The sequence below is a fragment of the Alternaria atra genome (genome assembly GCF_907166805.1).
Source record: "Alternaria atra isolate CS162 genome assembly, contig: 34, whole genome shotgun sequence".
NCBI classification, from domain to species: domain Eukaryota; kingdom Fungi; phylum Ascomycota; class Dothideomycetes; order Pleosporales; family Pleosporaceae; genus Alternaria; species Alternaria atra.
In genome coordinates, this window is record NW_025091333.1 from 467,997 (window position 1) to 489,269 (window position 21,273).

The 21,273-nt window shown below is 51.1% G+C and overlaps 6 protein-coding genes across 6 annotated transcripts; 3 read left to right on the plus strand and 3 right to left on the minus strand.

Annotated features, from left to right (window-relative positions):
* Positions 1-3,202: 3,202 nt before the first annotated feature.
* On the plus strand, positions 3,203-3,589 carry ALTATR162_LOCUS10606 (uncharacterized protein; the record flags this gene model as incomplete). Its single annotated transcript, XM_043318243.1, has 1 exon — positions 3,203-3,589. One exon carries the CDS (start codon positions 3,203-3,205, stop codon positions 3,587-3,589), a length of 387 nt encoding a protein of 128 aa, XP_043174178.1.
* Positions 3,590-3,908: 319 nt separating this feature from the next.
* On the plus strand, positions 3,909-5,303 carry ALTATR162_LOCUS10607 (uncharacterized protein; the record flags this gene model as incomplete). Its single annotated transcript, XM_043318244.1, has 1 exon — positions 3,909-5,303. The coding sequence occupies one exon, from the start codon at positions 3,909-3,911 to the stop codon at positions 5,301-5,303; it is 1,395 nt and encodes a 464-aa protein (XP_043174179.1).
* A 1,823-nt stretch (positions 5,304-7,126) lies between these two features.
* Positions 7,127-9,405, minus strand: ALTATR162_LOCUS10608 (uncharacterized protein; the record flags this gene model as incomplete). Its single annotated transcript, XM_043318245.1, has 2 exons — positions 7,127-9,197; positions 9,281-9,405. 2 exons carry the CDS (start codon positions 9,403-9,405, stop codon positions 7,127-7,129), a joined length of 2,196 nt encoding a protein of 731 aa, XP_043174180.1.
* Positions 9,406-12,661: 3,256 nt separating this feature from the next.
* On the minus strand, positions 12,662-14,385 carry ALTATR162_LOCUS10609 (uncharacterized protein; the record flags this gene model as incomplete). Its single annotated transcript, XM_043318246.1, has 2 exons — positions 12,662-14,036; positions 14,093-14,385. The coding sequence occupies 2 exons, from the start codon at positions 14,383-14,385 to the stop codon at positions 12,662-12,664; spliced, it is 1,668 nt and encodes a 555-aa protein (XP_043174181.1).
* Positions 14,386-15,494: 1,109 nt separating this feature from the next.
* On the minus strand, positions 15,495-16,577 carry ALTATR162_LOCUS10610 (uncharacterized protein; the record flags this gene model as incomplete). The annotated part of the gene is made up of 1 exon (XM_043318247.1): positions 15,495-16,577. The coding sequence occupies one exon, from the start codon at positions 16,575-16,577 to the stop codon at positions 15,495-15,497; it is 1,083 nt and encodes a 360-aa protein (XP_043174182.1).
* Positions 16,578-18,633: 2,056 nt separating this feature from the next.
* Positions 18,634-21,014, plus strand: ALTATR162_LOCUS10611 (uncharacterized protein; the record flags this gene model as incomplete). The annotated part of the gene is made up of 2 exons (XM_043318248.1): positions 18,634-18,864; positions 18,918-21,014. The coding sequence occupies 2 exons, from the start codon at positions 18,634-18,636 to the stop codon at positions 21,012-21,014; spliced, it is 2,328 nt and encodes a 775-aa protein (XP_043174183.1).
* Positions 21,015-21,273: the final 259 nt, after the last annotated feature.

Consider the following 21,273-nt stretch of genomic DNA (forward strand, 5'->3'; position numbering starts at 1 on the left):
TGACCAGAACATAATAATTCAATTGTTAACATGTTTACAGAGAAAAGTGAGTGAATGAAGGTGTTCCCAACCTGGACGCCTGCAATCTATGGGGTATAGTGAACCATTACGGAAGTCGTCCAGTCATAAGGAAAGACCTACCGTAATTTTAATTTCCGCCCCTCTACCACTTATTAACCAAAACGCCTCTCCAGTAGCTCAAAATACAGAGCTTGCATCGCTCCTTCGCTTGTAGTCAGCGCTGCATTGTGATCTCCGACTCATATCCCGGCCAAATCTCGATGACGGCAGCGAATCGAGAATGCCTTGCCGCCTGACCCAGGCTGTTGGCGGTGGTGATGGCCACAGTTCCGATATTTCAGATCCCAAGCTTCTTCTGACTGTGTCATCACGCTTTAGTCGGAATGGGCTTGACCCATCAATTGGCGAATCTCGACCGGAGTGAACCTTTTCTGACTTTATGCTGCGTGGCGGTGTCCTCAGCATCTCGCGGTCATCATCTTGATCTGGATCTATCGATCGAATGAACTCTCTGCTTTGACCGAGAACCTGCGCTTCTCTGTACCGACCATCATAGACGTGAGTGCTAAATGCGGCCATGTTGAATACCCTGCTTCCTCTCCGGTCACTGTTTAGCGACGGTAAGCGTGTGACGTAGTCTTTCTCTGGGACCGGAGGTGGCGTTTCCAGGTCTTGACTTGCTCTCCGCGCCTTTCCCTTGCGCCACCAGAAAACCGAGAAGAGGCAGATTGCGCACAGGGCGATTATAACGGGTATCATTGCGAGGCCAACTTTCGTCCCGGAAGGCATTCCTTCTGCTTTTGGTGTGGGTTGTGCTGATGGGGATGACGGTGTTGATGTATCCATGACTATCTTTCTCGCTAACGACTGTGATTGTATTGAAGGTCGAGTCGATGGTGTGTTCGGAGTGCTGGCGTCGAGGGTTGAGATTATTGGTGTTGGTGTATCTGCGCGAGCCCGCACATGGGGTATATTAAAGAAAGAATTCATGTTCGAAGGCGACGTATCTTCGCTAAGATGAAGTAATGAAATTATTTTAAAAATAGTAATGAACGACTGTAAAAGATATGGCCATGCTATGTCCCGTATCTTTGGCGGTAGAATTAAGGATGTCGACGAGGTGTCTCCTGCATCGCATATAGAACGCGGACATGAAACCAAGCAGATAAAGCCGCCTTTGTAGAATACAATGAAGCACGGTCGAGCACCGCCTAGCCGTGCTTTCGAAGACAGCCACTACACTGACCACTCGATTATTATCGATTTACGCAATCCGCTCGGTCCCCGATGGTCGAATGATGAAACGCAAATCATCCCGAACACAGTCCTACAACACTGCTTTCGGAAGCGATTGATGCATGGTGAAGCCAATAGCTGCTGTATCTTCTTTTCTATACTGCTGAGTACAGAAGAGGGGCTCATACCTACGTACTACAACACACGATATCGAAGGTATTATTTTCTCCTTATGATAACACCTGCATTCGCATGAACATGACATACCTTTCTTTTGCGCGCATAGATTATCGTAAAGTACCGACTTCCCTACGCACATGCGAACACGAGAACCCAATCGAACAAATGTCATCATATCTAAGTACCACTGACCTGCTCATCTACTTAGACACCGCAAAAGACCAGATCAACACGACTAGCATGCTGATTGATGTCAAATTGACATATGCTCTAAGAAGTCGGAAGGCCTAAACTTCAACACCGATGTTTGGTGTCTCAGGACGGCTAGCGTGGCGCAGGTGCGCTATTTGTAGTGTCTCCTTGTTCGTCCTTCCACCCGTCCCGACCCATAAGGCTGGGGCTGAGCATGGCCTTCCGAACGCCCATGTTCTCCTCGTGGTCTTTGTTTGCGGCTTTCTCATCCGAAGGGTTTACCAAGGTAAGACATTTGCTCGTGGTGATTTTCGGTGGCTGAAACGCAGAAACAGTGCACGAGCTTTTTCAACCACGTTTCTCACCGCGCTTGCATGCGAGGAGATAAAGAGCTGACATATTGTGTGCATCTGTGGAATATGAGAAGCATGTGGGACTTCTGGCAACTGATCTTTTCGAAGCTATGACGTACCTTGTGAATTATGTGTACACACTTGCGCTGTAGGGAGATGTTCGTCCAGCCATTGACGCATCGTCCTCCTGCTCTCTAGTCTCTTGTTCTCTCTCTGTGTTCCTCTTTTCTGTCCTTTACCTTACAGAGACAACATATCCTAGATGTCACCACGAGGTGTAGAGTGCGAAATGTTATGAAGCAAGCATACTTTCCACTGTGTGGAAAATGATTTAGTCACGAAGAGTATTCTATATATCCGATACGATCAAAGTGGTTTGTCACACGGCACAGAATACTAACCTCTACGAGGACACAGTAATAGTGGACTTCCGAAGCAGTGGATCTGGCTCCCGCTGCTCATCAGGTTGTGTTCGGTTCTGCTTATCAAAGAGATACGACTTGCTGCAGCTGGTGGGAGACCAACAAAAGGACAGCAGTCATAGTCAGACGCTGTCAACGAACAATGCGACTCTATCCTTCACACTGCACTTGGCGAACTTGTGGTATCAGCGACAGGCAAATCTGCTTGGGCATACTATTTCGAGACACCAGGAGCAACCGAAGCAGACATATCTCGTTTCACAAAGAGAACATGTCGAATGGCAGATGGCAGGTGGAAGAACACATTCACGGTGACGCAATGTTGGCGAAACAGCCGCTTCTTGGCCAAAGTACAACAACATGTCATGTTACCAGGCTATTTTGATAAGATCAAACATGCGAAAACTTTGTCAAAGATGTAGGTTTACGCTACTTGCTCTACGCAGCTTGATACACACAAGGAACTGCTCGCATATTAGCTCCTTAGCAGGCGCTTCCCGGATGCCTTGCCAATGTTAATTATTACAGCCTATAATGTTTTGGTTACGCTGGGTTCTCATTATTCGTCATCCGTAATTTCAAGGGAGTAAGGCTGACGAAACAAGACCGAGACCGAGTATGAGGCCAAGATGCCATGTCAAACAACTGGGTCCGCCTGTTTCACATGGTGCATTCCAAGACAACCAACATTGGTATCTAACATTGAATGTACCGCCCAAGCGCGAAGATAGGATATAACATGTAGAGGGCCTCGTAAACCAGACTACTGTATACTCGTCAATCCAAAAATTAGCAATCATGATGTCCTATACTTCTGAGAAAACGCCACTACTCCCTGTTGTCGAACGCACACTCGACGCCTACATCAACAAGATCGACCAACGCCGTCGCGACGGCATCGAATACGCATTGCTAGTCTCCACTCTGTTGCTTACGGTCTTCCAGTTTCTCGTCCTTTACAGCGGCGACAGCCTTTTGCCCGTAGCTTTGGATGGGCACTGCTACGTCCTGTTGGCCCAGCTTGCTCGCGGCCTGCGCATGTCAATTCCCGCCAGCCTGCCTACAGCAGCCATCTTTTTCATCGTCGCACCCTACCTGGCGCAAAAGGAGCGTGTTGTGATGACGCGGTACGCGATCCTCGTCTGTTATTTGTTGGGCTCGACGCTGGGCGCGTTGTTGCTCTAGACGCGCAAGGGTCCTGACTCGACTTGGCTCGCGTGGGGATCGGCGGGGAGCGATAACGGCGGGAGGTAGCATCCTTGAACTTTTTGGGCAGCTTCCATCGCAAGACTCATAGGGCGCAGGACGTCAATTGAGTGAGTCAGAAGAGACAAAGGGCACAAGAATATCCTCAGGTATGTTGGATTCTACTATTGAGCTCCGTTGAGCATTGTCTTCACGAGAGTTTCTGCATCATCGCGATTGTCGCAAACAGCGACTTTACAAACGACATATCTGACGGCTCCATCCAGTGCGACCGATTGCTCGCTCTATGTTACTCAATATGTCCCTCACACGCACCAACCCACGCTTTCTTACCCGTACAAACCGCATCTTCACCTCGCAAATACGAACATATGCTGCGCCAGGTGACGGCGTGATCCCACCTGCGAAGAAGAAGTATGTACCGACTTCGGGCACATACCCGCTCGGGTTCAAGGCTGGAAGTGCCCATGTTGGTGTCAAGGCTTCCAATACCCGCTTCGACGATCTTGCCCTCATCGCATCCGATACACCATGCGCAGGAGCAGCCGTCTTCACGACAAACAAATTTCAGGCAGCTCCAGTTACAGTTAGCAGGGATATGCTGAAAAAGAGGAAGGGCGAGGGAATTAGGGCTGTGGTGGTAAACTCTGGATGCGCCAATGCCGTGACGGGACGAGGAGGTATCGAGGATGCTATATCCATGGGCAAAGAGACCGACAAGTGCTTCATACAAGACAAGAACGGTCAAGATGACCTGAAAGGAAGCCGAAGCATTGTCATGAGTACCGGTGTCATTGGCCAACGTCTGCCCATTGACAAAATCACATCAAAGATACCGACTGCATACTACAATCTCGGAGATACGCACGAACACTGGCTAGGCACCGCACGCGCAATTTGTACGACTGACACGTTCCCCAAGCTCGTCTCAAAGACATTTACCCTACCAAGCACCCAACAAGAATATCACATTGCGGGTATGACTAAAGGCGCAGGCATGATCCATCCCAACATGGCCACTCTTCTAGGCATAATATGCACAGACGCGCCCGTCGCCCCTTACCCACTCCGTCAAGCGCTCGTCTCCGCCATCGGAAAATCTTTTAACAGCATATCCATCGACGGCGACACGTCTACCAACGACACAGTAGCTATTCTAGCCAACGGTGCCGCGGGTGGACAGCCCATCAACTCCGCTGATTCTCCAGACTTTGCCGCTTTCCAAAAAGTCCTCACAGATTTTTCGATTGACCTGGCGAAGCTAGTCGTCAGAGACGGAGAAGGTGCAACCAAGTTTGTTACTATCAAGGTGACAAATGCCGCGTCCTACAAGGATGCACACCGCGTAGCTTCCACTATCGCACGCTCACCGCTCGTCAAGACAGCCTTGTACGGAAAGGACGCAAACTGGGGCCGTATCCTGTGCGCGACGGGCTACGCAGAAGGTGTCGACTCCGTTGTTCCCGAAGAGACAAGCGTAAGCTTTGTACCCACGGACGGTAGTGAGGAGTTAAAGCTGCTTGTCAAGGGTGAGCCGGAGCTGGTCGATGAGAACAGGGCAGCCAAGATCCTAGAGGCAGAAGATTTGGAGATTAAAGTTAGGCTGAGCGAAAAGGAAGGAGAGGAAGCTGTCTTTTGGACATGTGATTTCAGTCATGAATACGTCACTATCAATGGTGATTACCGGACATGAGGAGATGTAGATATGAACGTTTTATGGAGCTATTTACGTACTACTGCAGCTGAAGTATCCATGCCATCCATCGTGTACTATGTTAGGAGGTGTCTACACCCAAAGTCCCTGCGCATCGCGGCCACATGGGTCCTCTCTGAGGATTCAAGATCTGAAATTCTGATGACTGCCACATACGACCATAGGATCTTGAGATCACGGCTTCCCGTTCGCTCAGCCCTAGTTAAGCAAGATACCGGCGGATTAGTAGTCAGGTGGGTGACCACTGGCGAATCCCCGCTGTTGTATGTTTTTGCACTGGTGTATATGTCCATGGACACATGCATCTTCGGCCTCTACTTCTATCCTCTTTTGATGCATGGAAAGGAAGCATGCATGATGAAGCACGAACTGTACAATTACAACAAGTGCCCCATGCGTACTTCCGGCTCCCTCAAAGTAGATAGATGGACAACCCAAGGTTCAGATGAGAGCACTTGCGTATACGAACAGTGCGACACTGAAGCGTAGACCACGTTGCTACAACACGTTACTTCTTCTGCTCAATTCAGACGTTCTGCTGTGGGACACTACGGGTATGTATGTGGTATGCACTACGGGTATGTATGTGGCATGTACATAGCCCATGCTGACCATGCACGTACGCACGTCCGCCCCGCTGGCGTAGGCTTAGTACTGTTTATCTCTAGTCGATCACTCAAGCGAATGTGTACAATCCCATGGGACGCTATAACATCGACCTACCGAAAGTGCCGAAAAAATATGCCCTAGACTTTAGCTGCGTAGTCCGTTTGTGGGGTAAACGACATGCTAGAGAGGTAAGTTGCATATGCAGGTGCACCTGCAGCAAGGCCGATCGTGATTAGTGTCCCGAACCTTGGGTAGGTACACGGAGGACCGATAGGCCGAAGGCAGGCTATCTTGCTCTAAGGTGAGGAAAGGTGGGTTCTTTTTGCGGGTAGAACGATACTGTTGGGACGAATGGGCTTTCGTTGAGAGGCGGTTAAGGATAAGAGGGGTTGAGAGAAAAGAAATGGTGCGGAGATTTAATTCCACGACTGGTGCTATTGGTTATTTTGGGATGCGGATGTGTGCCATTGTTTGCAGTATAGGTTCTGCTATTGGAGTCTCTATTCAGCCAGGCAGACTAACTACAACTATGCTCGGGGTATAGTACGTTGAAGAAAACGCGAAGTTTTTGTAATTGCGCAGCCAAGCAACTCATGAACTGGAGTGGAAACACGATAGACATAATGTTAAGGATCAAGAAACATGTTCAATTCGCTGAGCAAGAAAGACTATAATATCCGCTACGTTTAGATATGTTCTGGTTCTCGTCCACGTCGTGATTATGCCATGTAAAAATGACTCTCCTTTCAAGTCCAGCGTCCACCTTAGTATATCATTACGCTTGCATCGCTTGCAAAGAAACAAGAAACCCAAACACTATGGCAGACACAGTGATAGGCGCAATATGTACGTCCCATGTGGCCTTGCAACGCCTCGCCTAATGAGAATATATGCCAAATTAGACGTTAAGAGTAGGAGGGCCAGCCGTTGTTATCGTGGGTATCGTTGGTCGTTACATCGTGAGGCGGAGTTATCCAATGGATAATGCAAAGTAGGAGGTGTCGAAGTGATGATCTAGAGGACCATGATATGGAAGACCAGGGGGGTAAGAGCTAAAAGATGTAGTCGCAAGATGAGGGGTATCGAGAATGGCGAAGAAAGAAGCGTCCAGATCCAGGTGATGAGATCCAGAGGTAGCGCAAAAGTTGAGATGGAAGCCAAAAGCCAGTGACAACGGAATATTGGTGGTTTGCTTAGAAGCGAGTGGTCGAACTGCGGGCCAAGCCCGGTCTCGCAGCCTTCTTCTGTGGCGAGCCGTTAGGTGCGACAGCCAACGTCCGCGCTCCTATCTTCTCAAAACCCTGAAGCAAGTCAATACCTGGCTCAGACTCGTCACTGTGCAACAGATGGAAAATATCTTCATCGTCCTGCTGCTGTTGCTGTTGCGGCTTCGCAGGGACATGGAAGGACTGAGGAGGCGTAAGACCCGAATGTGTGTTCTCTTTGCTTGGCTGGGGAAGAGCGAAGTTGGAGAGAGGGGTAGATGTGGTAGACTTCAATATGGGAGCCTTGATGGGCGACAATTTCTTGGCAGGTGATAGGTCTGGGATGTTGAGGAAGGAGGACGACATTCTCCAGTTGGGCGTAGGGGAGTTGGCCATGTTCCCCTTAGCACCAGTAATGTCGGCGAGGACACCACTTGTGGTGACAGCACGCTCGAGACGGGGACGCTTAGCAGATCGCTTTAGCGGACTCTCGTTGTAGCCAAAATCTCCAAAGATATCAAAGGTACTCTCGAAGCCATGGCCCACAAGGTTGACATTCTCTTCGTTGGGGATTGATACAGCCGGGCTCCAAGCCTTGTTGTCGAGGAAGGAAGTGTCGACCCACATAGCCAGGCTCTTGTCCGGTGAGCCGCCTACTAGTTCTCGCATCTTGTTACGGTGGTTACGTAGGTTGGTATTGGGTGATGCGGAAGCGGGTGGGAGGGCAGGACGCTTGAAGACGATAGCAGGGGTAAGAGGGTCGAGGACCTTACTACCCTGACGAACCGGCGACGAGATGACAGGCTGCTTCGCGTGAGACCTGGTCTTGGTGGGAGAGTCGTAAGAAGAGCCACGTATGCGAGCAATTTCTTCTTCAGCGCGTCCTCGCTTGAGATTAGGGCGATCGAGATCCGCCTCTGAAGTGAGTAGAGGTCCCATTGGATTACCCTTGGTCGCGGATGATTCAATGGATGAGTAGTAGCCGCTGTCACCAAGGCCGTTGAACTTGTGCCTGCGTCCGCCCGAGCGGCTGTTGGGTGGGAAGTGTGGGGCACGTGGCGGTGTGTCCTCACGAACCGAACGGGATCGCGAGACAGGTGGAGGCGGTGAGGAGTGGATGTCAGTTGGTGGAGGTGAAGACGGCAGTTGACGGGGCGGCGGCATGCTAATAGGATCATGTCCATCATGAGCAGCCGGGTCGGAGCAGGGGATGGTAGCCTCGGAAGAAGGCAGCTCGGCCTCTTCCGGAAATTTGCTCGAGTCAAATCCTTTTGTCGAGCTCATGGGTGGGAAGCTAGCTGACATGGATGTGGACGGACGCGGGAGATCACTAGTATATGCCGAAGCAAGAGATTCTGAATGAGCCGGTCGACGGACAGGCTTGACCTTGTGATACTGCTTCTCGAACCCAGCATTGATGACCCAGTAATGGCCCTTTCCAGGGTCGTCCTTGGGGCGCTCTTGCTTAGAGAACGATTTGCTCAGGCTGAGGTTGTGGCGGATGCTATTTTGCCATCCTGTCTCTTGTGAGTTGCGATAGAAGGCGAATGTGTCGGAGATCCACTTGTAGATCTGGGCGAGGGTTAATCGGCGGCTCGGTGCTCTTAGGATGGCCATGCCAATGAGCATCGCGTAGCTGTACGAAGGCTTGTTTCCGTCGTCTTCGATGGTGGGCATCTGGTCTGGGTTGGGTAGTGGACCGTCTACTTCTTCAATCTTGATGTCCTTGACGAACTTCTGCTTCTTGCTGATGTTCATATTGGTGCGGTCGCGTAGTGGGGCAGCGTCCATCAGTGGTCGCTTGTTTCCCTGCTTCATAGGCGGCTCTGCCGCTGACATGACAGACATGACGGGGCCAGAGTAATACGCGTTCTCCTTGTCCATATGAGACGGATAGCCGGACCAGTACTGGATATCGCCGACCATTGAATGTGAGCCCTGCGAAGACGCGGTCTGGACCTTCTTGGTGGGCGCGTCGGTGCGAAACCACTGCTCTTGCGGCGGCGGTATCTTTACGGTGTTGAGGCCCTTCTCAACAAGGGCGCTGGGTGGAGGAGAGCTGGAGACTTGGCGGCTTTTGCGGGGGATCCTTTGGCGGTGAAGGGCGCGGGAGGGGTGAGAAGCGTGTTTGAGTTGTTGGACACGTCGGTAATGGACGTGAAGGCGTCGAGGTAGCGTGGGTCAAAGGCGTTGACTTGATGGTGGTCGTGAGGTTGCACAGGGTCCTGAAAAATCTGCATGGAGGGTTGTCGACGCGCTGCAGCCATGGCGAGACTCAGCTACAAGGGCACCAACAGCCTTGTATAGTCTCTCCAGACGCTTTGACGCGTGAAGTCGCGTCTAGAAATCCAAAATGGGTCCTTCGAGGCGACTAAGCACGGTCGGCGGGTGCGGTGTCGACTAAGATTGCGCTGACGATGGCCAAGTGTATAGTTATATCGACAGTAAGGTGTGGGCTATCAATTGTCGGAGGGAGTATACTGCCTATCATACGCGATGCAATTCTACGTGACTTTGTGAGAAAGGAGCTCGTTTGAGGGGGTGTAGGCTGCTATCTAACCTGTGCTGATGCGATGAGGCAGCGGAGCAATTCGCTTAAGGGCGCTAAAAAGTAACCTCTGACGACAGTAATGCCGGATCTGCAGCGGGAGGGCGGTGTGCGTTTTCTTCTGATAGCAAATAAATTGAGGGTTGGGGCAGGAGAGATTCGAAGACGCGAAGTGGGCGATGAAACAACAAGACAGGAAGAGGAGAGTCTTAGCCTGCTGCTCGACGGCGGAGAGAAAGCGGGCAGGACAAGAGAGCAAGTAGGCAGGCTTGGAGGCAGCTGCAGCGCACCTTCCTTGGCTGCCACCGCAAACGCACCTGCAAGGAAGGAGCAAGGAAGCGTGGCCAATGAGGCGGTCCGAGCACGCGTTCCCTCTGATCGATCGCACGTCATGTCCCATCTGGCCCAGGGACAACCTCGTGCCGGCAATTACACTAGCCAGCTGTTTGCAGTGGGCGTGCACGGTAAGGCTGCTGCCATTGACGCCCATCTGAAACCCGTTGCTTTTGCCCGCCGTGCCCATCTGAAATCTGACGCCTGTTGCGACAAACGACTGGGAAAGTCACCAGCATGTAGGCGCCTGTACAACGCGCCGGTGAAACAACAGATTCGTCGACGCCGAGTACTCTACAAGCCGGTGGTTAACAGCTATCGTATGCCTAGGGAAGATGTCCCGGGGCGTGCTGCACAGCCTATCGAGTGCTAGACGGTGGCACAGTCTGATCCGAACACTAGGGGCGCATGAAACTCGACAAACGACACCCTGGCTCTTAGGTGCAGCTCAGCTCAACCACTCAAGCCACAGGCCGACACCCTAGGGGTACGCTGTCGACGCTGCATTGCTGCCCTCGTGGTCCAGAAGGGTCTCTACAAACTACCACAGACACCTCATTTCGATCTCAACTCCAGCGCACGGAACTCCTCCTGCATCGCGATCGCAAAGTCGCAAATGAGATGAAAAATGCCATCTGGTCGACAACATGCGCAAAATCTCATCTTGGGACACTACGTGAAAAACGGGTAACTCGTCGTAATGCGCTCCGAGTATGCCGTCTTCATGCGAGGGAGCCTTCGCTACCATGCTTCCATGTCAGCTTACCCCAGTATTGTACCCCACTCAACAGTCACCACGCATGTACCGCATCCGGAGTGCCGATTTACACATGCTTAGCTCTCCATCTTTCTCTTGTCCATTACGAATGATCCTTTTCCTTGCGGCTCGGCTCCTGTTGAAAGGCGCAACGCTCATATCCGGGCTAGACAGCCGTCGATAAACGTATGTGGTTCCATTAATAACCTCCTAAGCGAGTCTTTACAGATCACGATGCGGAGCCTCCTCCGTGATTAGCAACGTGGGGCGGACGGCTCATCATGGTGATCAGCGGGTAGCCGCAACTTCGACCTCAACAGTGTCTGTTCTCTGCGCGCCTGTGCCAGCAAACAGGCCTGTATGACCCGACCGGGAAGTGTATTTCGAAGGCAGAGGCCCGCCCACTGGTCGTTTTCGCAGCCTGCTTCACTTCGTCCGTAGGTCACCCGCCCGACGTTACCTGTCTGATCGGAGCCCAAGTTGTGGCCGGTACTTTACGGAAATACAGTTCTACGACCAATCAAGAAAATTGCATTCTGATAATCCTTGATTATGAAACCATGAAGCCAAAGTCTAAACCATCAAGATTGAAGTCAGACACAGCTAAAGTCTAGAACGTGGGAAAGTGACATGTGCGATTACTGAAAGTCTATCTTGTACAGCCTTGCCCGTCGCCGTATGGCCCTGCGTCCTTTCATTCCGATCTTTTCACCTAACCGCACAGCTGACGTATCTTCAAACGATCTGTCCGCCAGTCAAAGTTCAAAGCGTGACATGAACATGCCAAACACTGAACCGCCCACGCGGCCTTTCACCAAACTCAAACGTATGCTCTATCGGGATATTCTCTTGACCCTTAGTAGTATATGGATGGAAGCTCATTGCTCCGGCCGCAAATACCGTTGCTGTTCTGCATGGGACTGCCTGCAGTGTTGGGTAAGGGCAGGATACCCAAAGAGATCGCTGTCAGAAAGATCCTGGATGTACCGGAGTAGAGTATCGGGCACGAGGTAGGGCATGTACTCTTACTACATTTGACGGCGCCATATGGGTAAGAGGATTTTGAGATTGAACGGCGTTTGATGCAAGGCATGAACATGAGATGGGAAGACCTAAGAGCAGGCACGAGGATGAAGCCTGCTCATGCTGGGACAAAGATGACTGCAGGTGTGGAAGCCGTGGTACTGGGCGAAGGTCATGCTAGTGGTAGCCATTGTCATTTGAGTTGTGCCATCAAAAAGTACTTAGGACACGTTAGTTGCAGTGATGAATTGATAATACATCACTGTGATGTGGCTCCCGTGGGAATGTGATAAAACCTGAACCGTGATGTGCAAGGTTTTGTCATGTGAATGGTGTTCAGATAGCAGTAACAAAGATGGCACAAAGTCATAAGAGATAGTTGTGAGTGTCAACCAGAATGTACTTGACTTCAGGCCGCACGTATTACGAACTGTTCTTATCTTGATCTTGATATTCTGTACCCGTTCTGTTCTTTTCTTAACACGGAGTATTACAAACAACTCTCAGATACGATAAATGAGAACTAAACCATTCGAGGCACCTACTAATATTATGTGGTACAGCAAGAGATATGCACAACGAGAAGCTACGAAGAGGAGGTCACAAAATCTTTTAGCGAGTGAAAGGAACACATGATTTTAGAGATGGCATTCAAGAATTGATTGAACAGAAGAAATTGGGTATCTAGGTACAAGTGCACCAAAATGGATGGTCTATCCTTTGTTTCCAACAACAGTGCTAGGCAAACTCAACCGCAATCTCTAATTCCAAGTGGTCTATGTGTGAACTCCAAAGAAAGCATGTTATCATTCGTCAGCTGCGCCACCATTGCTTTGGAAAACCAAAATAATAATGAAATAGATCATCTTCGAGACCCAATCCTCAGACCTGGTACTCCCTTGAGACCCATCTTGCCAACGGTCGACTTCTCCAACATAGGCGGCTCCGGGCAGCCCATCGTATATGCGTAATCATTTGCCAAACGAACCAAATCAGCTGTGCTGATCTGCAGTTTCTTGACGAAGGTCTTGTTGTAACCAAGGAATGCCTGATATGCCTTTGACTTGGCTACTTCATCAACGTTGACGAAGGCTCGGTCAATGTTCGCCTGGTGCGAGGGTAGACGTGACACTAGGTCAACAGGGTAGGGGTTGATGGGCAACGTCTTGTTGATCCTGGGGAAGAAGGCTTCTTGCTCAAAGAGAACTAGAACAGCACGCCCATCCTTGCCGGCACGAGCTGTTCGACCGACTCGATGAACGTACTGGTCAGTGCTTGAAGGAAGACCCAGCTGGACGACCAGACCAACATTAGGGAAATCCATACCGCGACCGACGACATCGGATGCGAACAAGATACCGCTTTGGGCATCCTTGAAGTCCTGGGTCGTACGCGTGCGAGCAGGCTGAGACATGCGACTGTGCAGCTCAAATAGCTTGAATTGTGGCAGCGCATTTCGGTATAGGTCGTAGAGTAGTCCGACACCGTTCGCGGTGGTACCGAAGACGATGGCCTTGAAGTCGGTGGGGTTCTTGTTGTATTCCTCTTCAATCAAGGCTGACAACGCAGGGAAAGTTTGACCAACAGTGGGAACAGAGAAGAAGAACTGTGGTACGCGCTCATGGGTCGGCACCTCGTTCGGATCGACAGTCGAGAGATGTGTGTAACCAGGGAACAGGACAATCTTAGCAATATCGAGAACTTCTTTGGGTAGTGTTGCGGAGAAGCACATTCCCTGCCAGCCATCGTTCTTTGGTGGGATGCGCCTTAGAATCTTCTTGACCGCAGGTGCGAATCCGGCATCGAGCATCTGGTCCGCTTCGTCCAAGATCACCGTTTTCAGATCGGAGAACTTCTCGCGGACTTGCTCTTCACCCAGGATGTCGTCAAGACGGCCAGGGGTAGCGACCAGAACGGTAGGGTTGCCGTTCATGAAGGCTTTGAGGTTAGAAGCACGGGAAGTGCCGCCGAACGCAGTGTGGCACTCCATCTTTTGAGGCAGACACGCTGTGACACCGTTGCACTCTTTCGCAATTTGTAGAGCTAACTCGCGCGTAGGACAGACGACGAGGATGGCGACCTTGCCTTTCCGAGGCATATTACCGGCTAGGAGGTTCTGGATCGCAGGTAGTAGGAAGGCTACTGTCTTGCCCGTACCTGTCTTTGCCTGTACAACGCAGTCGGAGGACAGTGTGGGTAGTTGGGTGAGAACCTTTTGTTGGACTGGAGACATAAACCTGTGGTAATTAGCAATAGCGTCAACAAAGAGCAGGGCGGAAAGAATCCTGCTTACTCAAAGCCCATCTTATCCAAGCCATTGAGCAATGCTGGGTGTAGCTTGTTCTTCAAATCGGAGAAAGGTTTCGGTGCCGCATCGCCAGCCGCAGTGCTGTACATCTGCCGCACGTCGACACCGGTCTCGGGCTTCGGCTGTGCATCTTCAACTCTAGGACGTTTTGGCTGCTGCGACATGGTCGAGCGAGGATTCGTAGGCCCGCCGCGCCCAGGGGCACCGTTCGCACGATCACCGCCGCCGCCACCTCCGCCTCTGCCGCGAGGCCACTTGCGCTTCGGTGGTGCAGACATGACTGAGAGTTGTGCTGGAGGTTGGGTGTAGTGTCTGTGTTGAGTGAGGGAGACGACTGTTGAGGCGTGGCTATGTTTTGTATTAGTTGCTAGAGACAGGCGCGATGGAATGAGGCGAGCAAGAGCAAGCGAGCGAGATGGAAGAGAGAGTGAAACTAGTTTCATTATCTTCATTCGTACATACAAAGTAAGTCTCACTGGAAGACCTAGAGAAAAGTAAAGAGATCGAGGGGTTGTGACAGAGTGGATGCCAAAAGTATTCAGCATCTAGTTTGTGTTGCCGCAAAAAGTTCAGCGCGCGACGTCAGTCTGTGCTTTCTCAATCTGCAAACTGAGTCAGCAGCCTGCTTGCCACCAACTCTACACCAAGAATCCGTCAAACCTAGCGTGACGACCACCCAGTCACGCAGATTTCTAGAACCGGTAGCCAGTTGGTTCAGGGACTCGCGATGTTCTGTCTGCTATATCCTTTTCGATGACCTCAGACTGCTGTAGCGCCTATCTTTCTCATGTGGTTACTCATCTTCTCGTGGTATCTATCGAAGAATCTCTTCACCTAGCTTGTAGTCTCCTCGATCTATTTGTCTTTGAGGTTTTGCACTGGAACTTCGCCTACAAGCTCCAAGATGAACATTGTCGTAGCAAAAGCTCAATGCCAAGCAATCCTTTCGGATTCAATCTGAAGCGTCAATCCTGATAAGGAAAATCGAAATACGGTACATCCATGTCATCGGAAGATTCTCTTCCAGTATTTCAAGCTGTGTTTTTTCGTACGAAACACTATGTTGTATGACATCACAAATTCAGAGACAAACACGAAACTCGCTCAGACCAGACTACACGGGTACTATCACCATGACTGCCCTTACATATAGTCCTCGCAACTACAAAGTCTCCAACTATCCTAAAGTTTTACTAGAGCCCGAGTAGAGGTACACAATGACTGGATAGTCAGTGCACACAATGGGACATAAATACTGCATGCCTTCAATGGGCTGATCAATGATGAATCGGATGGACATGGTAGAAACGAGTGTACTCTAATCATGACCACCAGAATGTCATATTGAGCACTCCACTACACTCGTCACCAGTCATATTGAAGGCAGTCAAGCAAAACCCATCGTCTCGATATCTTCACGTGTAATGCCGCCGAAATTGACCTGAAAATCATCAGCATCCACCTTTTCCATAAGCTCAAAGCCTGGATCCAGATAAGGGATATAAGCTCCGATGGGCCATGTCCAAAGTTGCTCGCGTGTTGATGTTTCAAGAATCGTAAGAAGGTGGAATTTTATGCGGAAATCTTTGCGGAACGTCTTAAAGAGCTGGTACATATATTGCGCGATGTGGTAAGGATCTATCGCATTGGCCTGATCCACAGAGGCCAAAGAAAACGAATAAGCTCGTGGGACGATGAGACATATCTCTATATCGCCGGTCGTACGTGGGTTCCGCATCTTGTCCATTGTCATCTCAAGGAATTTGACCAAGAGATGCCGTTCAGTCTCGTCTAGGGAAATGGGCGCCGCAGTATGGCAGTTCACAGCAATGTGTCTGAACCAGTTTCGTACATGTGTGCCGAGTTTGGGCGATCGTGAAGAACTTCCAAGTTCGTCGAAGATACTCTTGTAACGAGTGGGGCTGAGGTACTCGTAGAGAAGTATGTTGAGATCATGGGAGGTCGACTGTTTGACTCGCACCCAATCTTGCCTATCATCTGTTACAAATGGCGGATTGGCTTCAAGCCAGCGCTCGCCCCAGGTATACGTGTGAGCAAGTAACTGCAAAAGGCGAGGCAGTTGCTTGATGCCTTTCCAGTGTAAGTAGATGCGTGCTTCTTTCTCTCGGTCCAGTGCAATTAGGGCGTCGTCAGCAGCTTGCTGGATTTGGCGGCTGACTCCAGCGATGCCGCAATCGTATGCGATTGAGGGCCAGAGTGCATGTTCGAATCCAGGAATGTGATTCATAGCTATGCGATTTGCGTTCCACCTGTAAATTTCGAGTCGAAGTTCTTCTGGCAGAGCGGAGAAGGTTTTGGGGTCGCTGACCGGCGCTTTAGCGGGACAAATTCTCCTGCCTTTCCGTTTCCTTCCTACTGGGGTATCGCTGCCTTGACATATAGGAGTCTTTCGTTTTCGGTTCGCTGTTTCCTTGTAGTTGTTGCTGGCTTGTGGCGGAAGTGTGACCATGATGACGGTAGGAGAATGAAAGGAGGGGTACGCGGGAAGAGAAAAGGGTCGAAGATGAGGATGGGAGTGAGGAGATATACCAGGTCTCAGTGTGGCGAAGGCGATATATACGATACTTGGAGCAGGAGCGTATGGCTGCTTTCTGCATTACAACAGTACTTAGGTAACGACCATTGCGAATACATGGTATGCCATTGCAAGTACCTCGCCGATGTTCTGAGTTGCGCTCTGTCTTGTTCGAGCGCGTCTTTCCGTTTTGGCGTTGTTTGAATCGCAGTAGTTGTGAGTGGCTTTCCAGCCATGGGTCAGAGCAGAACCATAGCAGAGCAAACGTGTCTACTGAGCTACCTAGGTCCTGTTCACTTATTGGTAACGGTTCCGCTTTGGGTGGACCGTGGCTTACGGCTTCTGCCGTGGAAATCACTTTCGTGGTGGTAGTCTCTACTCTTCGAAACGTGAAGTGTGACCACCGGTTGTTTCGCACTAACAGCATATGATAAGCATTGCTGACCTGCTTGGCACAGAAGCTTAGCAACGATCACACGCTAGGACGCGGACGGCGTGATCGAGACCCAGCTGGTGCCGCGGTGGGCCTGTCCCCTCGCCAATGGCTAAACATGAATAGCATCTGGTGCCAGATTGCTAGCCCTGTCCAACAAATCCACTGATACTTGATGGTTTTCCTCACAACATCAGCTGCTTTCGCAAGCTTCGTAGCGCATATTTTGGTCGAATGTACCTAGAGCAAGCTTCAGTAGGCTGTCGGAGCGATGCCAGAAGACTCACTCGCATAGCATTAGGCCGAGTAGGCAGACGAAAAGAAGTGTGCAACGCAACCACAGCCTAGCGACCCAGCATCGGGGATCCGCATAGGTTGATCCGCGTATGGCGTGCATCGTGCATTGTGAGCACGGTGCCTCCCTCTGCGGGTAACTTTCTTGTATAGCTGGCGACGGACCCAAGTTGTTGGCCTACCCCTTCCACACATGGCTTGTCCTCACTCTTGAAGCTCCATCTGAACATCAATCTTTGGATGCTGTGGAGAACACGAAGCTTTTCCACATACAAAAGGTCCCCACTCTACGTCTCTCCATCGTGTCGCAGACCCTGTGTTCCTTTGACGACTTGGCAGCCAAGATCATTGCGGCTCTTGAACAAGCATTCTGCGCAACCCAAGCTGTACGTAACTGCTGATCCATCATTCATTCCATCCATTCCTTCGCGCCCCACAAGCTTCCCAACTGCTGTCCGCCTTGTGTCCGTCAAGTTAGCATCCATGGGGCGGCGCCGTGCACGGCGGCTTGTCTTTGCTCACGCTAGAGAGCACTGCCACCATCACCATCGTTGTTCCCCGCGTGGGACCGCGAGAAGGCCCCATATTGCCACTACTACGCAGAGTCGTCCGCAATGCTGACCAAAAGTGCGCGCTATCCAGTTGCTTCCTATCGACGTTGTCTAGTTGCACCACCACAGCCCCCAGTCCATCTGAGACAGTTGCGCGTCGCCGTTGCGTGCGCCAGCCCTGAAGCGACCGCCCCAGGACCACAACATCATACGTCGGACACCTGATCGCGTCCTTCATCGTCCCTGTTACACCTGCCACCGTGGCTAATCACGCAGAGTCATTCTCGCGATTCACCTACGTCCAGTCGCGCGTGCCTCCCGACACCGGTACCCGCACCTCGAACCCCTGCGCAACAGCCTTTCTCGGCCCTTCAAGCGGCGAGCTCGGTTTGACACATCTGTAGAGTCGCGTGGGCTCGCCGAGACGATTGTCGACATTGCGGATAGCCGCATGATGTGCGTGGTACACGGAGTATGACTTCCAGCCAGACACGTTCACCCGCTACTCCGTCCTCTCCAGTGTCGAGCAGATCGTTTCTATCTCGGCTCAAATCGCCCTTGACCTCCAAGACTCGCTATTACACCGAGTTTTATATCCAGTCCGACGACCCGCATCGGCATTACACTCCAGGAGACATAATTAGCGGGACCGTCATCATCAAGATTGTCAAACCCCTGAGAATCACTCATTTGGTTGTATCTCTACATGGCTATGCCCAGGTGTTCAAAAACCCAAATACTCCGGGGGGACGCCTACAAGAATTACTGTTCAACAGTCGGTTCTGGGAGAGGAACGAAGGCAGGGAGTTACTTTGGCAATGGATTCGTTTCGCTTTTCGAGGACGAGGTTGTGCTTTGCGGCGAGGGGAGACTGTCCGAGGGCGTATACCACTTCAACTTCGAACTCGAGTTTCCGTCCAAAGGCTTACCCAGCAGTATTGACGTAAGCAACAACGCAGTGCTGCAACTGACGAACATGCTGACAATAATGTACAGTTTGAGCGCGGAACAATTTCCTACATGCTCAATGCTACCTTGACCCGCCCCACTACCATATCGCCGACTGCGTCATGCGATACGAAGGTCTACCTTACCGAATCGGTCGATATCGCGCCCGTACCGCCGCTAAAGCCTCGTGTCATCTCATTGGAACCCATATCTAGACGAACGCGTGCTAGGTCGACGCGGAAACGACCAACTGAGGAGGCTCCACAGACACCTACCACTTCAGAACCTCAGCCAGTAGGGTCCGCTTTAGAAATAACAAATACTGTTGAGGAGACGGAGGGTCCCCGGAGCCCCTCGCCTAGCGACGTGAGCTATGAGAGTCAGAGAAGTAGCGGGAACGCTTCTGGCACCGAGTACGGCATTCGATCGATCAACACGGCTACAGACGGATCGGGCTCACAGAATGGAAGTCGAACGACCCTAAAAGGAAAGACAATCACAGCCACGATCGATGTACTAAAGGGAGGCTTTCTCAGAGGCGACCAAATACCTATCAAAGTCACTGTAAACCATACAAAGCACATACGAAGCTTGAAAGGCATTATCATCACGTTGTATCGTCAAGCAAGGGTAGACATGCATCCTGCGCTGCCTGTTGTACCCAACAGCAAAGGCGACAAGACCAAGTCCGAAGATTACTACCCGAAATCGAGAACTGGTTTAGGAGGCTTGTCTCTCTCATCGGCCGGATCCAGTCATTTGTTCCGGAAGGATTTATGCCAGTCATTCGCACCGCTCTTTGTTGATCCTAGGACGCTAACGGCTGAAGTGAAGTGTACAGTACGCGTGCCTGATGAGGCATTCCCCACAATATCAAACGTCCCAGGAGCGATGATATCCTTCAAGTACTACGTCGAAGTGGTTGTAGATATACAGGGCAAGTTGACAGGCCTTGACCGAATGGTATCTAATGCCGGGCTTGTCAATCTGCCTTCTGCAGCTGGTGGTACCTCAGCCATGACACGCGATGATGCTACTGGCAGCATGTTCTCAACCTGGGGAGGCAACTTTGTCGACACCGATCAGATTCGCCGCGAAAAGGGCATCGTTTCTGCTTTGTTCGAAGTTGTCATCGGTACCAGGGACAGCGATAGGAATGGCAAGAAGAAACAGACACAGGAACAGCCGGTCGACAACAATGGTGCCCATGAAGGACACATGGATCCAAATGCTCAACAGGGCTATGATCAGTACTATTACGAGCAAGACGAGAACGGACAATATTACGACTACAATTACGACCCAACGTATTACGAGGTTCCTGGATACGAACAACATAGCGCAGGCGGAGCTGCATCGTTCCCAGTACCTGCAGCTGTTCCCGAAGAAGAACAAGGGATATCGGAGAAAGAGCGGTTGCGAAGAGCAGAAGAGCGCTTACTACCATCTCAACCGCCCGATACTGCCGGACCGTCAGCACCTTCAGGAGCGGTCCAATACGGTATACCAGCGTCGGCGCCCTTGTTACCGGAAGATGACGATCCGAATCCCCCTTATGTCGCAGCATCTTCATCTTCCTCGACTCCCGCCCATCCTCCACCCCCATTTCGCGCGGCTTCCTCGCCGTCGTTGTCATCGGGCATGACACCCGTACCGCACTTGCAGCGCCGTATTACGAATATCACAGATGATGAGACAAGGACCATCAGAACTGAGTCCTCGCATACCATACATCCCAGTCACCCAGAACCATCCACCAATGGCGACAACAACGACCAGTCGAAACCACTACCGCCACTGCCACCACAACCGCCCACCACAGCACAAGGATCAGCACCAGAGTATGTTGCTAGTTCGTCATCGCATGTCGAACCCACCGACGACAAGCAAGAAATGCAGCGACGAAGACTAGAAATGGAAAGAAGTGCGCCGCCTACAGACCATGACGAAGACGGTGAGCCATCACATGGTCCTTCAGCACCGCCGCTCAATAGAATGCAAAGCTTGCACTTGGCGCCTTCGGCACCTATGCTGAACGATGACGACGAAGATCTCGTGGGCGCTGTACGTCCAGGTCGAAGTACGCAAGGTGGGCCACAGGATAGTAGGCGGGAAAGTGAAGCCTTGCCGGAATACCGGAGGTAACATGCATGATATTGGCGTTGTGGCGTTCGGGCACCGACTCTGCATAGAGTTAAGCGGTGCGCGTAGCCTCTGTCTACCTGGACGATATTTTGATTTACTAAAGCGCAAAGTGCTTGGAACGTGTTGGATGGGTTGCTCTTATGATACCTGGAATCGGATTACATTATTTTGATATTTAGTGTCTATTCTAATGAACAACTACGTCGTTGTTTTGCTGTGACTCTGCCTACGACGCTCAGACTTGGAAAGTCGCAATTCT